Source organism: Ylistrum balloti, unplaced genomic scaffold (assembly GCF_031769215.1).
Source record: "Ylistrum balloti isolate Yb309-2 unplaced genomic scaffold, AGI_CSIRO_Ybal_v1 Utg371080, whole genome shotgun sequence".
NCBI classification, from domain to species: domain Eukaryota; kingdom Metazoa; phylum Mollusca; class Bivalvia; order Pectinida; family Pectinidae; genus Ylistrum; species Ylistrum balloti.
Genome location: NW_026782596.1, coordinates 87,623 through 105,494, shown reverse-complemented (window position 1 = coordinate 105,494; position 17,872 = coordinate 87,623). Strand labels below are relative to the sequence as shown.

Genomic DNA, 17,872 nt, shown 5'->3' with positions numbered 1-17,872 from the left:
CCCTAAAATGCAAATAGCAATTCAAACTACTGATTTTATCTTAGAAAACACCTGCTCTCTTATTCAATCTTCTCTGAGAAAATCAGCTACAAATTTACCAGTATGGGATTTTAGTTGACAAATCATTAGTGAACTGAGAGTGAGTGCCATAAATACAAACATAAAGATATATTTTTGTTTTATTCCTATGAAATATTCACAAAACAGTGTTTAGTCTTTATATCTGATTTTAAAAATGATCGATCATGATAAATGATTTCTCTTACTTATTCCATAAATGTAAAGTTTGTATATCCCATGGGTGTTATTCAAAATAAATTTAGATTACGCCTAAAAAGCTACATATTAAACACTTATGTCAAGGCATTTCATACACTTCTAACCTATACTATTGATATATTTATAAACACACTGAACAGGCAGCAAACCATTCATTCTTCATGATAAATCACACAAAATGACTATTTTATATCTTCATAATGAATTAAAACAAAATTAAAATAAAATGAAAATTGAAGAATATATATCATATCACATTTTATCACAGATATCCGAGAATAAACAAAACAGGATGGTTTTGATGTAACCAAAGTATTTAATACAGACTCAATTATCGAGTCTAATGATTAGTTAAAAATTGTTCTTAACCAATCTAACAACACTTTACTTGTCATGTTGACATACCAGGCAAATAAAATTGTCTGGGAAGAATGAAAATTTTCTTCTGATCACATCCATCACAACATATTGTCTGTCAAGAGTGAGAAATATGATAACCAATAACATTTGAAGTCTTTCGTCAATTTCGAGTAGTCTTTGGGACAGTTTTTAAGTTGAATCATCTATCTATCAGGTCCTGAAGGAGCTGAAGATGACGAGGGGTGACATTGGGATCAGAGGTGGCCTTTTCTAGAAGACTGTTGCCCATGTGTGAGTACAGAGCATTGACCAGGGAACCAGTTGCAGACCTGATACTTGAACTTCCTCCCTGAATGGCTCCACTACTGTGTGTAGCACCTAGTAAGTGCCACACCAGTGGAAGCACATGCAGTATGACCTGCTTGTGTTTGCGTTGATAAACTTTGGTCACAAGTTCTGGAAAAGACAAGAACAGTCATCCTTAAATATTTACATTAAATGTTTCCACTGCAAAAAGTTGTAATAAAAAAGTACAAATTTCTGATGCAAAAATATGTAATGGAAGATGTGTGTTTTATAATCATTTACACAAATCCACCTATCTACCCTAAATTGAAATCTGGACAGCAACTAGCTATTAAGAATACAGAGTCCTTTTCTATATCTACCAAGGTCATTGGATATAAGCCTTGAAGAATTAGTTACACCATTCTGAAGCCTGAAACTGGTACATTCTTTCACCACCACTTACCAGCCACCTTTTCCACCAAGTCTGGTTTGCTTCTGGCACTGGCAGATTGTGCTTGATTGGCAAGCGGTTGAATCAGAAGTCCACCATCTACAAAGAAAAAGTCTCAGTGATGAGTGCATAATGCTAATATTACTACATACTATATGATGGTCAAAATTTGAAGTTTCACCAAAAGCTTAAAGCAAAATGGATGTGCTTTTCATTGTAATGTAAGAGATGATTGATTTTGCTATCAATTCTTTGTTTAAGAGAATAAATGATATGACATTTTTAAATCACGAATAAATGAGACATGAAACCTTTTGAAAAGGTAACAACTTCACAGTAAATAGAATTTAAATGTATTTAATATAAATTTGAAATATCATCATCTCACAAAAATTTGTTAATTATCCTTCAGGAAAGAATTATTATTAGGAAATTAGAAAATTTGTAAATTGAGCCAATATAAGTAATATTTAAACAAGTTTATATAACTCAAATATAAATAAGTCAATGCCGTTTATAATTGAGTATACCCTATTATTTTCTATGTTTTAGCCGTATGTTAAATAAAAGACATCACACAATTTTCATTTCTTTCATTAGTAGTCACATCTGACAGCAAAGAAATTTGCCTCAGAAGCTTCCTATTTTCCACAGATACAAATTTGTTTTATTGTAGGAAATCATTCATCAATCCTTAAAAGAAAAGGCATTTTGAAACATCAGTAGATAATTACCTATATTATCCACAAGAGCATCTATAACATCCATTGCTGTTCCATATATTTCCTTGTTGCGAGAAGAGAGATTTGGTGCCACATTGCCCACAGCAATGTTCAACACCACTGCTAAAGAGTCTGATAAAACTGGGATGATCTGAAGAAATACTTGGAGAGCATATAGGTTCACTTTGCTGTTGGGATCTTGAAGACGAGGCAAAAATTTGTCAAAGATCTGAAAAAGAAGTAATAAACTATTCAATTTAAAATATCAATAATGTCTTCAGGTCATACGGTTAATGTCAGTTAAGTAATGGGTAGTTTGATGCTTTAATCATTAAAATTGTTTCTGACTCAAATCTTTTCTGTTTTCTGTTGACCTGATTGGCAGGGTTAATTACCCTGCATGAAAACTGATGCAAAGTGCAAACATGATGAATTCTGACTGACAAAATGACAAGCATTTACCTTAAATACTAAATTAAAAAATGAATAGAATAACTTGTTAAATATTTAAAAAGATAATATTTCTGCAGAATAAATCATCTTTAAGTAAGGGAACCAATTTATACATGCCTGAACAACATTTTGAAAAAAAAAAACAAAACAAAAAACAAAAAAAAACAGAATATTTAGCATTCTACAGAATTTCCCTTATGCTTTTCTTCTGAAAGAATTTAAAGACAAGAATCTTCTGTAGCTCACCTTTACCATGTTGGCCGACACAACTTCAGCATGCGTTTCACACATCTCAAGGAGGCGTGTGATACCCTTGTAACGATCACGCCAGTCATTAGCAAATATAAGGGAGGTCATCTGCTTCACCTCCTCTTGGGTAGCTTCATCCGTTCTCACCCATTTTTTAGGGGAAGCATGCTGATTTTCACTATAACCAAGAGAAAATGTTTAAATCTGTGAGACAACAAATTTTTGGGAAAGGCATTATATTGCAATACTTATTTAGAAATCATTAGCAATTGCTTAACATCCATCACACTGACTTTCATTGCAATGATTTTTCAGCAAAAGGTATCCATTATCGAATGTCAAAGATAACCATTAATGTTTACTTAACATATCAAACGAATTGCATTCTATCTACTGACAGACTTTACCTGTTGGCAGATCCTCCACGGATCATGGAACTGTTGCGACTACTTGCATGTGACCTTCCCCCTCGAGCAGATGATGACTCACCAGGAAGGTCTCCTAAGCCCTAGAAACATTAAATAGCAATATGATTGAACTCTATAGCAAAAATAAAACTTTTCTGTGCTTCAGAAGATGTCTCAACAATTCCCTCAACTTTTTCCAAATGAACTAGTCAATGTATGCATTTGTACATGTTTTCAATGTTGCAATGTTGTATTCATTAATTGTCACAAATATACTTTTGAAACCAAAAAAGTTTTCTTTGGGGAAGTAAATGGTGTTAAATGCTTAAATACAGCACCAAAAAATATGCTACCTTTGTTCTCAAAGTGTCCACGATTTCAATTACATTGCGCAGAGTCTGAGGAGGTAAATGCTTAGAAAGCATTTTGTCAAAGTCTTGGTGCACCATAAGAATAGAAAAAATTTTCCTGCCATTATATCTGTAAAGAGATCAGGACAAAATCTTCAATGACACAAAGAATATAAACCACATTATTTTAGTATAAACATAGACAAAATCACTTGCAGTAATCAAAGTTTTCTCTCACTAAATGTGACAATTTCACATCATTAAAAATTAACTTTATTAACTTTACAACTATTGTATAACAATCTTCAAACTTATATTAATCACTCTTGTGTCAGAATGAAGCACACCAGAGGTCTTTTTGTGGGAAAACAGACTACCCTTGAAAAACGAATGCAGTCGTGCAGATGACCCCTTTTCATGTTCATTCAGGGAATTATGTCTGGGTAAAATGCAACTGTTCTACTAGTGAACCACCCAACCATCCAAAATCAATGATCTAAAAATTATGCTCTCTATAGACTTTTCCTCAAATTTTAAATTTCTTTTCTTTTTTTTTCTTAGATGAGGAAAGTACATGGAAGGTTGCTAAGCATACCGTGTCTCTTGGGATCCATCCAAACAGAAACTAGCTGCAGTGGGTAGTACTCTGTCCGTGATATCTTTCACTCCACTCAGAACACGTCCAGGACCCATTTTGTCCACAAGATCCACGACAAAGTATGAGGTTGTTTTTCGAACTTGAGGGTTTTTATGTCTGTTGAAAATATCAATACACATGTATATAACAGAACACTTCAAATCTTTACACTGTTTATAAAGTCAGCTAAGTAAATAATCTCAAACTAGGGAAATATTCATTCCACTTGAAACCCGCAGTTTAAAGGGATACTTTCTAAATATTACAAAGCCCTTTGAAATCTCTCTTCTTAAAATGAATATTGATGCATGTATGCAACACTTTAGACTTCGGAGAAAGAGAGTAAACGTTTCAATAACAAAATCGGCTTTACAAGTCAAAACTTCAAATTTCCTATCCACAAATTACTTCTTTCACATAACAAAAAAACTTACGTGGCACCTCCTGCTATCAGAGCCAAAAGTGACCGCTGAGGTGTAATAGAATCTATCATAAGGGCTAATGATTTCTCCACATCTTCTCGAATGAATCCATTGCTCTCTCCATTTTTGGCGAGAAGAACTTTGGCAGTAATATCAACTTCCTGTATAAGAGAAACACATGATTTCTAACTCAACTGTTTAAGAAAAAACAATTTCTGCATTTTTTAACTTTAACATAACAATTAGTACAATGGTTTTCATGATATATACTGGAGTCATAACACAGGTAAGAAGAGATCAAATGTTTTATCTGTTTGCTTGTTTGTAAATCAACACATGAACAGTCAGGGTCATTCTTAGGTGGGTCTCCAACATACAGGAGGCCTGTTGCATGTCATCCCCAGCAACACCAGAGAAAGGTCCCATGCTCAGCTTCCAGAGAAAGCAGACAGCCACTGGCATCATGCATCAAACAACACATCTCAGATTATCCCCTGATCTGTGCAGGCCAATGCTCTACCTACACATCTATCACAGTCTCTTGGTTTTGTTGTCATATATGAACAGGTATTTTAAAAGAACATAGGCAAATAACATTTTCTTTGTCAGTACACATTCCATGTTGAATATAAAGGAAATTTCTTATTCCCTAAATAATTTAATCTCTACTTAAGTAAACAGGCTTAAATCTAATTGCATTTTCTGAAGACTTCACAACTCTTCTGCATGAAAATTGAGGAAAGGTACTTACTGAATCCATATTTTTCCGAAGATTTGCATACAAGTCCCCTATACATACAATGGCACATCGTGATACTTGTGACCGCAAGTTTTTCACCTAAAATTGACAAAACATGTACATTAGTGATCTATTTCTATTACTTTCAACATGTGATAATAAAAGTTCTTTACCATTTCGAGAAAATTCTTAAAAGAAATTATGAATTTTGACCGTTGTAATTTCCCTTCCTAATGTTGACAACCAGAAAAGACTTCAACCAGTTAATTTTTTTCATGATGCTTGCTTTTGCTTTGGAAAAAATGAAATTGATCAACATTAATAACGCCACTCACTTCATTTAACATGGCAATGACGACACTGTGTAGTTGCGAACTGAGGACTTCAGGGTGATACTTTGCCAGTCTCCGTACCATGTTGATACCACTACACTTTATTTCCCTGTAAACCAAAATATCAAGACTAAAATAACATCACAGGCAGTAGTAGTGGTTTGATTTTTCATTGTAGTTGTCTCCCTTCCATCAATTAATAAACTTTACCAAGTGTCAAAATCGCTTTTGAATTACCCAGTTTCAGGGTGCTTTTAAAATGAAAATTTGACACTTTACAACATTTTTTTTCAATCATTTGAAACTGACTGCATCCAACTATTCAAGTAAAATCAAAACAGAATGCTATGGAACCAACCAGTCCTCTTGAGCAAGGTTCTTGTTGGCATCCCTCATTGCCTGATCAGGATCTCTGTAGGGTTTCCAGTCATCAGGATTGTCCGACTCCAAAGGAGAACGGGACGATGATGCTGATACAGGATGACTAGATGTTCCATTGACTTGACTGGAAAAATATCAACTAATTCATAATACATGAGACAAATGTCACATTATACTGAAATTAAAATCATTCGAAACTCAAAATGTTCTGTATTTTAACTTTTTTGAGTAATTCTGAATTTCTTTTTATATTATATCCATATGTAACATATAATCTTGCTTGCAAATACATAAAACTCAGAATTTTTTCAAAATACTATCATTAATAAGAATTCATTACATGAAGACCAGTCATCATTGGAGTACAAATAAGAAATGATACTGTGCATGGGTAAAATTCTTACGGTTTTGTTCTTTTTCGTGGTGAGAAAGCGGGCGATGTTTTCGTTTTTGGCGTATTGGAACCAGATATTGATAATGCTGAAACAGAGACATAGGATAATACATAATGACCAAGTTTCGAGAGATAATAAGGAAGAAAGTGAAAGAGATCAAAATATAGTATTTCAGATTATAAGAATGAAGTTTGATTTCAACTGTTTCCTGCTGATGTACTAAATCATAATGGCTATTCAGTCAAAATAAACTCACAATATTTTATTCACCACTGTTAAAATATTTTGAAAATGAGACAATAAAGCAGTCAATTTCACATTAAAATGAAAATATCAGTCATCACATCATGATGGTTCTGTTATTTCTTAAAATGTGGCACGTTTTTGGTATTTGGGTTACATAGCAATTATATTCATAGTGAAAAATATCAACAACACATTTTTTGTTGCATGGAGACCAACACATCAAAATATCATGAGGCTAAAACAGTTACTCAACAAACATTTCAGGACTTTTCTAGGCAAACTAAAAATCACATTATTACTACGAAATGAGCTACCATTACCCTTTTCATGGCTTTAAGAGCTACCTTATTATAAGGAACAAATCTGAACTGTGCTATTCAAATCTCTAATCACGATAAATATTTTAAAATGGTTTGCTTAATCTCTTGTCTAATTTATGAGCTTGTATCATAGAAAGGTCAGTTACAAGGATGATAAAACAATCCACTATGACCAGCATTATGACCTTCTGTCCTATCTCCTTTCACAAGGAATATCAAACTAGGAGGCAGTTTAGAATGAAGACCATCTTTGTGAACAGACACGTAGTAATTACACTGTGGATAAGGAAGCTCATCATTTGCTTGGTTACAGTTAGATGGTGGACAACAACTGTGAAGGAGAAAGGCTGTGTGCTGCTCAGTGTATGTTAAAACACTTACATTCTATACCTAAACTTTCACTGGTATTCAAACGCCGAAGTTTTTCTTGTTGTCTCTCTCTCTCTTTCCTCATCTTCTCTTCATGCTCTTGTTTCTTCTTTTCTCTGTCTCTTCGTTCCCTCTCTAGTTCTTCCTCCTTCTGTCTTTGAGCTTGCATTATTCTGTCTCTCATAGCTTTACTCATGGATTTGTTGGGATCCTGAAAAGACAATGAAGTTCCAGTATATTAAGGAACATTATACAATTGTGTATAATTGAAATTTTAAATCAATTTTCGAAAAAGCTAAGCATAGGATATTGATAAATTACAGATGAATTAATTAGATATCATGTTACAAGATCTTGAGCATGTCCAGCTATGTGGCATTAAGGATATCCATACAACAGTTGTGCAAATGAATTGTATTCATTGTTTTAATGTGTAGTCATATATCAACAACTTTAACTATGAAAATCTATAGAGATTAAACAATACTATTTAAAACAAAATTGCATACTAATAAATCACTCAGTTAACCGCTATTTGAATTAAGAAAGTAATTGAAAATATTGCTGACCTCAGCAATAAGGTCATTGGGGTCATCCAGATAAGGGTCATCGCTAGATCCCTGTCTGTTCATGCTGACACCAACAACAGCATTGGGCATGTCGCGGCGGTCAGACTTCACGGATTTTTTGTCATACCGGTCCTGGGACTGAGAGTTACCAACTGTCACTGCATGGTCAGTCCCATTACTGGAGTCGAACATTCCTGTATATACAAAAATTTACCTTGAAACAAATTCTTAAAGTCTAATGATTTCAAATACTCAAACTTGCAACACTTCAAACAATTATAGGTAAATATTCTGAAACTGTGAAATTTCAATTTTTTGTGATAATCTATCTACTAAACTGTGTAAACATGCCAACATTATAAGCATGATCAGTGACCAGTGAATCATATGACTCAGTTATTGTGAGGATTCTGTGGCAACACCAACACATCATGTCGTAGTTTTGTTTCACCATTGCATATTTATCAAGTTTTTACACAGAAATGAAATCCTTTCATTTAGGCTCAAGAATGGAGGGATACTGCTCCAGGATGTTTCCTCAAGTTACTGGGACAATATTAACAAAGTTATGACAATGAAAGGTATTGTGGGAGTTAATGCAGAAATGAGAGCTTTGTTAAAACATCAAAGTAATGACAGAAGATAAGAATGAGGTTAAGAAGTTACACAAGAGAATCCTTTGCCTATATAGAGTATCTGTATATATGCTGCAAAAAAGGAAAACTTGAAATGCAAGTTCACTACAACAGCCGACACAGAGAATGCAGGAATGACTCCTGAACTTTTCCTGCCCTCAATCCTTCCTATATCCTTGGTGTATATCACTAAAAATTGCCTGGTGTTTTGTTTCATACATTACACCAAGACTGGTTATAGACTATTTTAATGGTGTGTCTGAACTTTAACTAGTAGGTTAAGATACCTGGCTTCCAAAGCTTTACATATCCTGTAAATTATGACAATGTCTCCACCTTATGTAAGGATCTCTTCTAGAAACTAATAGATTATTCTAATAACTTTCCTCAAATTCATAGGCCCTTTTTTGACAGATTTGTACCCTCTCCCATGCCAAATTTCTACACCAGCAGTATAAATATGCCCCTATCCTACCCTGCTAAAATCATTGAAAAATAATGCCACTCTTTGGAGTGAGATAGGGGACCTCATCTCATCTCCCTAAGTTCTAAAACACTAAGGCTTACTGCATGTTTTCAACTTTAAAACATTTCACCGTAACACAAACACAATAAATATGTACCCTCCACTATCTAGCATTGTACACTTTTTAAACATTCTTTTCTTTTCTAATATTGTATATGCTATAGATGCAAACCCTCCCCACCTTTAGCATTGTAAATATTAAGGACAGCTTCCTCTAATCTAGCATTTTAAACAATTTCAGACACATATCCTTCCCTACCCTAGCACTGTAAATGCTATTGACACATACCCCTGCCCACCACTCGGACACCAATGTTTCCGTCCTTGGCAGGGGCTTGGTCATCATCCAGCTCCACTGAGCCGAGACTGCTGGACGAAGCCACGCCTAGAGGAGACAATAACGGTCCTGAAAAAAAGATATCATGGAATGCTGGGATATGTGATGTGAAGGTCAGTGACATGTGATATTGACCAACCTTATCAGGAATTCATTCCATTTGATTTTGATACCAGATATGAAACCTCAAAGATATCTGGGAGACATAATATGTGGGTAACAGTTACCTTGTTAATCATTAAAGCTGATCTTTCTATCTTTGAGGATTATGTACACCATGAAGGTTGTTATTCCCAAGTGGTTCTATCTCTTGCTATTTTTCAGTAGAGAACACTAAATTTCAGGATAAAGCTCATTTTTGGTTCAAGCTTTTCTAGCTAAATGTTGAAAAATTTCAACCAGAGAACAAAAAAATCAAATAAGTACATTATGACTGCCTACAATTAAAACAGCCTCTGATTTAATCAAATTCTGGATTAAAGTCTGGCACTTCCCATAAAAATGTTTACATATCGTAAAAACCAGCAAAATGTGCGCCCCTACATAATGTGCGCAAGTACTTTTTGGGGCTGAAAATGGTAAACAAAGCTTCTACTTGAATGATGTGCACACCCCAAAATTCTGTCAAAATTGATCTCCCAGAGCCAGGAAATCGATCTCAGAATGTTCTGCTTACACATCAGACCAACGATATAAAATATATTCTCTTCAAAATTTGTTTTCATCTCATTTACTGACTTTTAACAACCTTCTGTTTAATTACAGCCTAATATTTTTGCATCTTGTTTGTTTCTTTGACACCAGACGCATCATGCTGCCATTCACTAACCTATCCAATTATCCCTTATTTATCTAAGTACACACTTGTCATCACGTTAGTCCTAATCAACAGCGTTAAGTATTGAAATCACAGGTACAAGTCATTATCTACCTACTCATGACAAAAACGGATACATAGGATCTCTGCGAGCCAGCTGACATAAATTGAGGCCCCCAACTCTGTATATGTAAGCAATCTGTATATGGATCACAGAATGGCTTCACAGGGAATGTGTATATCTAAAGAAGAACAGTGTTTCATTACACATTTTCGTAAGATAATGGCACAAGGACTATTCCCTCTTTTTTATCATTTGACGATATATGTTTCATAAGCATCAATAAGATAAATATCAATAAATAATGAATTCAATCCATAGTCCCATGATAAGCCTCAATCTACACTCCGTATACTAATATGTCAACACTAACTTCCGCTAACACAAATGAAAACAGACATGTGCTCATCCGATAAAAAGGAAAATCAAATGAAACCTTAACAGTCGAACATGTAAGTGTTTTAAAAGATGATCAAATTATAATTGACATATTTTCATTGTCCCAAATTGTTAGTTTTCTGTCTGTCTAGTTACTGTCACGTTGTCAAACACTTTGCATGATACTCACTCGAATAGTTTGCATTAATATATACAGTAATTATCTTTTTTTTTTGTTCATAAAGAAGTAAAATCCTTTTTGTGTCAGTTTTAAGTACCAGATAATCCCGACAAACAAAGGTGGCAGCCCTACAAAATCTTTGATTTTTCCATAAAAAAAAAACCTTGAAAATCCTACAGTTACGTAATTTGCGCACCCTCAACATCGAACATTTACTTAAAAAAAAAAAAAAAAGCACACATTACATGGGTTTTTACGATACACCAATGGAATGACTTCCCTCCAAGGCAAAATTAATGTTTAATACATGAATTATATACATGCAAGTAGAATACAAAGGAGCCCATGCAGTGAAATATCACTCCATATCCACAATCACATGTGTCACTCTGACATGTCAACAAAGGATGGAGGAAAATGTGTTGTGAACTTAGTTTGGTTTACAGAACATCCTATTCCAATAGCCTGTAAAGTTAGAAACATGCATGCAGATGGTAGAAGTTGTCTGACAAGAAGTCTGTTACAGTGATGCATAGGATTGTTTGTTAAGAGTACAAAACTTCAGGAAAGCACTCAAAAACCTTCATTATCAAATTGAAGTTTTCTTCGTTTTAAAAATGACTGTCTTCTTGGGATTTAATGATCAAAACATTAACTAAGACCTTATATTGAAACGATCAAAACTTAGGATCTTTCAAGTTAACAGAAAGGAGTCAATTTTCTTGTAAAGAAAACTCACTATGATCTTACCAGTTCTTCATATCTAAAATAACACATTCTTTTGGCCTCCCTGTGCTTTACTTTATCAAGAACACTCTTTTTGTAACAGGATTCAAAACAAAGTGAAGAGGTTTGAAAGTTATTAGAGTAAAGACAGCCTAAGTGGAGTACAAGTTGCCATCAGATAACCCCAGCCTCTCTCTACCAAGAGGTCTGTTACCTTTTTGAGTACGTCGCCGAGTCTTATTGGCAGCTGCCGCAGCATTGGCCTTTGCCTCTGCTGTTGGGATGGCATCATCATTGTAACCACGTCCAACCACTTGGACATCTGAATTACGATTTTCCCTGAAGGTAACCCCACTGACAGGGTTGTAGTCTATGTGTAGAGTACTGCTACTACTACTCGAGTCTGTCATATCCGATCCGTAATCCTCACGATTACTGCTAGTCTTCCTTAGGTCAACCTCTGACCTTGCTAACTTTGGCCTTGACTCAAATGGAGATTCTACCTTTTTACTGAAAGATGAGAAATCGCAAATCAAGTTTTTTTCTTTTCCATATCAGAAACGTTTGTGAAGTGTTTGAGTTCATGGCTTTAAACAAAACACATTCTAATTTTTAGGTAATACAAGAGTTTAAGATTCTCAGATTAACTAAGATTTATCTGAAAATTTTAAGAAATATTTATAAAATCAATATGGACACTTATTTCACAATCAATCATTATCCATGAAAGAAGATCATTTCATGATAAATTTCCGATGTTCCTTGACATCTCAAATTAAAAAGCCTGACAGTGATTAATGTATACCTCTTCCTGCTACGGTTTGAAAGAGAGCTAGCATCAGAGTCATTATCTCGTGACGATGTGCTCCATATTCCACTCTCATGGAAGTCTGGTGAAGGAGATCTTGAAGTCAAGCTCTGCTGACTTGTGTTTTTCTCTAGCACAACCTTTTCCTTCTTCTTGTGGGCACTGCTCCGAATTCCTTGTAATGACTTCATCATCTGTAAAAACATACCATCATCTTGAAAGGTTATATAAACATATACGTTGTGTAAAGTCCCTCATGTGCGACAGTCTCCAAACAGAGCTCTGCATTGCTGGCACCTGTGATATTTTTTTTTTAATGTGAAAACTACTCCTGAAAAAAGATGAAAATATTTTGCATCAATACTGCCTGCATGGCCAAAAGTAACATTGATGAAGATACCATCAAAGGATTTTTGTAACTTTTTTGAAATTCATGAACATCTTCAAAACATTGGAATAATAAGTTCACTGCATATGGAAACATGCTATGTTTATGTATGGGTTTCTATCCTTCATGCACATAATAGATAATACATATTCAGTGTCTATCCTCGTGATCACTCCATCATGCACATTTCTTACTCAAACAAATCTCTTAATCTGGCTGAATTGCATTATTTATTGATCACACATGCAAGAAACACAGGAAAGTTTATGTTTATTCACAATTCATTCTCAGGAGGAAGCCAGGTAAAGGAAAGAAAAAATGTTGTAAACCATTTTGAGACCAATAAATTTCAAATACTGGCTCTGCTTTAAGTGTATACAGTGAGAAAGTAATCAATTTTATCAAATGCCAAAAAAAAAAAAATCATTGGTACATTTAACTAATTGAAGAAACAGTTCAAAATCAAATAAAATTTAAGAAAAAAAAAAAAAATAAAAAATAAAAAGCAATGTTAGAAAAATCATCAAATTATGTATTCCAGTTTCACTCATGGGTAGTAATTAGTGGAATTTTTAGAGTAGATGAAAAATGAACACTTAAAGTATTGAAAAAGCTTCATCAGAACATTTCAATGCCTTCACACTATATACAAAACACCAAGAGGATTCAGACTACGGTTTATAAATTGAAAACACTCTGAGAAGCAACATACATGAGAATTTGCAACAAAATATTTTTAGAAGAAAGTCACTGCGGCTACCAAAGTGCTTCCTATCAACATAGAGATAATATATCATTGTAAACATTTAATTACAATTATGCAGCACAAGAACTAAATTCCCTATTTTTAAATTGGCTTTACAATGAAACTCTTCCAACATTTTTGATGGATCTGACAAAAGATTGTGAATATTCCTATGTAAAAGATTCTGACATGAACTCCTCACTCAATCTTATTGCCAATATATAATTATACTTCGATAATTGCTTAAATGATCACTTCCGTAGTAAGTGGGAAGGATATCAAGCACTTGGTGTTTTGGGGATCATCATCTTTTTAGGGAAAATTCTGTTAAAATATCAGAGCATTTTATAGTACCGGTTCTGATACTTCTTCATTAACACACAAGTATTTTTTAAATACGGAGTCATATAATACTTAACAAATTTTATTTCATACTAAGGGCACTGAGCACGAAACATTAAACAAATTAGTATTATCACAAAATTTGTAAATACTGAATTTCACATAGAGTTAATGTTTTCAGATCACAACGATGCGATTGACTTACAAATTAAATATTTGATATATTTTTTTCATTGAGAGCTGATCAACAGATTGCACAAGGTACTGTTAATGAAAGTTTGTTAATATGAATTAGAATATAAACACAGGATATTTCTGGAGGTGAAAAATAAACCCAAAAAATGAAAACTGAATAACATGCGTGAGTGCAATCCCACAAACCTTGGAACCATTGCGGATACTGTTGAGGTACTTCATCATCTGTCAACAAAAAGGCATGGGCTCACTACTGAGTCAAAGATTTCCCAAAAGGAAAGAAAAGTATAGTTTCACAGTTATATTTCTAAAAAGGTAATAACTCCCGACAGACTTATTCCTACAAAGGAATCAAGTCTGAAAGGGATAGGCATCTCAGATTTTTTAGTGCTTTCCCCGTTAATGCCGAGATCCTTTCCATAAAATATGATACACCATTGCATGTCATCATCATGTTTTTATACCCCTCATTAATTTTACCCCATCCAAATCATTTCAATGTCAAAATCTGTTCATGAAAAGATTGAGAAAGATATTTTGATAAAATATACGAGTAGGAATACCAAAGAATAACGAAAACACTTCCCTGACGATGAAAAGATTGTAATGGATGATAAACATTTCCATGGGCTAGTTTGATAATTGCTTTCTGAATACTTTCTCAAATCTTTGGGGGCAATGATGTTGTAAAGAATATTCATTTTAATTTTCCTGTCATTGTAATTAATGAATGAAGATATCCAATACTATGAATGAATCCCAAGAACAACTCAGACTGTTGAATTCACAAACTGGCACTCAATAAATGATCTTCAACAACAGCCTTGCTTACACAATGGTTAAAATTAAAGGGCTGTATTTTCTTAGTTTTCAAAAGGCTAGCTTTTCAGTAATGGAAGATATAGACGCAAGACAGTTAGCTGCACGTTAAGGCAAAGCATGTGTCCAGACATGACCAGCTTTTTTTACACAACACACCTGTAATCTTATGCCTCAATTAGGCAAATGAGTTACATATACTTCTGTATTCTCAACAGAGAACATCACCAGACACAAGCCCCCACCATTTCATAGAAGGAAGAACACATTCATTACCAAAATGTACCCTAGCCTAATTGATTCGAAAATGATATATCAATGTCAAAAAGGACATATTGATATTACGGCTTTCTATTTTACAGTCATGGGACCCATTTTCAAACAGTACACTTAAAATGAATCCTTTTAAATTTTTTTCAAACAGAGAGTATGTAAATTTTTTCTGATGGATATTACCACTTATGTAGCAGTCTTTCACTACTATATACAAACACATGATAATTAGGTGAACAATATACCTATTACACTACTCATAGCTTTAGGATTTTAGTATATCATCTATAATCATGATAAAGAGAGTACACACCCAATGATGGCCAAACAACACCATGAACTAATCAAAATAATTTAATACACTAACCAAAATAGTTTGATCAAGCCAACTAGTAATTACCTAATGGCCACTTATCAAAAATTAAAGTCCTACAAACTACGGTGCATATATACCAACTACTGATTATTATATAAGATGAATATTTGAAGCAGAAAATGTGATTCCATATTTGGATAAAATGAATTGTGTTGAAAGGTGCTATTCATGTGTGTGCCTTTTGAACAGTTTATTTTTTAAAGAATGACAAATTTTCATTAGCTTAAACTAATGATATTTTTTTTAATGTTATGTGTTCAGTTGTGCTCAATGCTATGCACAATGCCTGGACAATATTAAATAACATGTGATGTACAGAAAGTGAACAGTAATACATTCATGCCACTACATTTGTACATCTAAGTAGACTATCACCAAACAACTGACCATAAAAACGAGTGCGTTGACCTCTGACCTTATAATAATGAAAAGCTGCTCACCTCTTGGTGCGATTCTTTTTCCATATTACTCTCCAAGGAAGCTGCATATGCACTATCACTATCATCTTCCTTCGGCATGGAAGAAAACTTGTCCGACTGAGCAGTGGAAATTGGCGGCACCTTTTTTGTACTGCGCTTGGTGGCAGAACGGGCCAAAGTTGGTTTGAGAGGGATGGGAGATTCATCATTCGCTGGAAAAGAGAAAAATTAGCACATTGAAACAGATGATACTGACAGAAATTTACATCTTAAAACTTCTTACTTCTCATTTCTCTGCCCCAGCATAATGACACTGGCAAGGACACTGGCTAATAAACTGAAATCAGTTTAGTTTACTAAATCTTTATTTCTCTGTGAACTAAAAACTCACAAAAATCATCATATCCATCAATCCAAGACATTATGTAAACACTGTGATTAAAAAATTCTCTCAAAATCAAAGATCATTATCTCGTACTTAAAGAAGAGCTTCCCATTCTGAAGTGTTCCTTGGTATCCCTGTATTATCAACACTAGGTAGAGAACCTTAAGAAATGGCACAAAATCTTAAAACTTCCATCTGTCAAGTTAAACAGGTCATGATAAATATATTCTGTAATCTAACATTATAAAAATATAAATCAAAACCTCTCAAGAAACTAAATCTGAATGGCATCCAAGTCTAAGTTGTACAGAGCCCAAGGATGTGATCTTAAAGTCAAGTTGAAAAACATGCAGATGCCTATTAGTATCAAGACTATATACAACAAAGATTAAGATGGCAAGACCAAACAATGCTATGACTTTCAGATTATCATGAAAATTCATTGCTAAATGTTACATGCAACATTACAACATAAAAAGGACAAAAAATTGGTAATTACACTTGATATTGTATGTAGTGAGTACTAATATTTCAAATATGTTTCTCTATATCTAGCCCAGGAAACAACAGATAATTGTAGACCTGGTATACAGACGAGGAATTGTACTATCAGCTGATACACATGATGTGAAATTATTTGCTACTCGTGCACCAAACCCTCCTTCAAAACAAACAAAATAAAAGGAAAAATAAATTAACTACACTTCTTCATATCATTTATAGCACTGATTTCTCTCACTGCCTTGCCCCTCCACTCCCAAGGACACAAAGCCATCAAAAGGTAAGTTTGGAGCACTAGTAACAAATAAACATAGAATTGACATCTTTACAGAATACCAAGCACACACAGACAATTGGAGAAATTGAAAAATTGCAAAAGCAAACATAAATAAATTGCCTTGCTGAAAATTCCAGCAATATCTGAACTGCATGCAGCATAACATTTTCTTAGAGAAATGTCTAGAACATCCAACATTGCTAAAATGGAAAGAACAGTAATCAAGTTTTATAAAATACAACATAAGGTGTTTTTTTTACTACCTCTCCAGTAGTCGACTTCAATGGGGCAGAAGGGTGAAGCAGCTACGTCTGGTGGAAAAACAGGATTTAATATAAGCTGAGCAAAGCTCACTTTAAGTGTAGAGAACAAAAACTTTCCCGTAGTCCCTAGAGATATTTACTCATCTTAAATACTAACTATGAAAAAAAGTGAATGAAATTTGTGTAATTGCAGCAAAAGTATTCAAGTTGTACGTTTACTTTTGAAAATTAATAACTAAAGGAACATTTTATATGGAGGGACATTAATTTTATTAAGAAGCTGTAATTACAACTTTGAAAATGTATAAATGAACATTAAACTTTTGATAAAGAACACCTGTGGAAGTGTAAAAATAATTTGATGCTATAACTGTATACACTCAATTTCAAAGACAAGACCCTCTTGATGCATCATCACAATGCAACTTCTAAAAAAGCTATAACAAAGTCA

The 17,872-nt window shown here is 33.9% G+C and overlaps 1 protein-coding gene across 1 annotated transcript in view; it reads right to left on the bottom strand.

The window, feature by feature from the left end:
* Positions 1-677: 677 nt before the first annotated feature.
* Positions 678-17,872, bottom strand: part of LOC132560565 (TOG array regulator of axonemal microtubules protein 1-like) — a 35,635-nt gene continuing 18,440 nt past the window's right edge. Inside the window, exons 5-23 of the mRNA XM_060225230.1 lie at positions 16,017-16,207; positions 14,295-14,333; positions 12,436-12,632; positions 11,845-12,140; positions 9,420-9,536; positions 7,970-8,163; positions 7,413-7,611; positions 6,475-6,550; positions 6,048-6,194; positions 5,693-5,798; positions 5,370-5,456; positions 4,631-4,779; positions 4,155-4,313; positions 3,563-3,689; positions 3,210-3,310; positions 2,800-2,980; positions 2,113-2,329; positions 1,391-1,477; positions 678-1,095 (exon numbers count right to left, since the gene is read on the bottom strand). Of these exons, the coding sequence (XP_060081213.1) occupies positions 839-1,095; positions 1,391-1,477; positions 2,113-2,329; positions 2,800-2,980; positions 3,210-3,310; positions 3,563-3,689; positions 4,155-4,313; positions 4,631-4,779; positions 5,370-5,456; positions 5,693-5,798; positions 6,048-6,194; positions 6,475-6,550; positions 7,413-7,611; positions 7,970-8,163; positions 9,420-9,536; positions 11,845-12,140; positions 12,436-12,632; positions 14,295-14,333; positions 16,017-16,207 (2,927 nt within the window). The 3' untranslated portion in view covers positions 678-838. The remainder of the gene's footprint in view (positions 1,096-1,390; positions 1,478-2,112; positions 2,330-2,799; positions 2,981-3,209; positions 3,311-3,562; positions 3,690-4,154; positions 4,314-4,630; positions 4,780-5,369; positions 5,457-5,692; positions 5,799-6,047; positions 6,195-6,474; positions 6,551-7,412; positions 7,612-7,969; positions 8,164-9,419; positions 9,537-11,844; positions 12,141-12,435; positions 12,633-14,294; positions 14,334-16,016; positions 16,208-17,872) is intronic.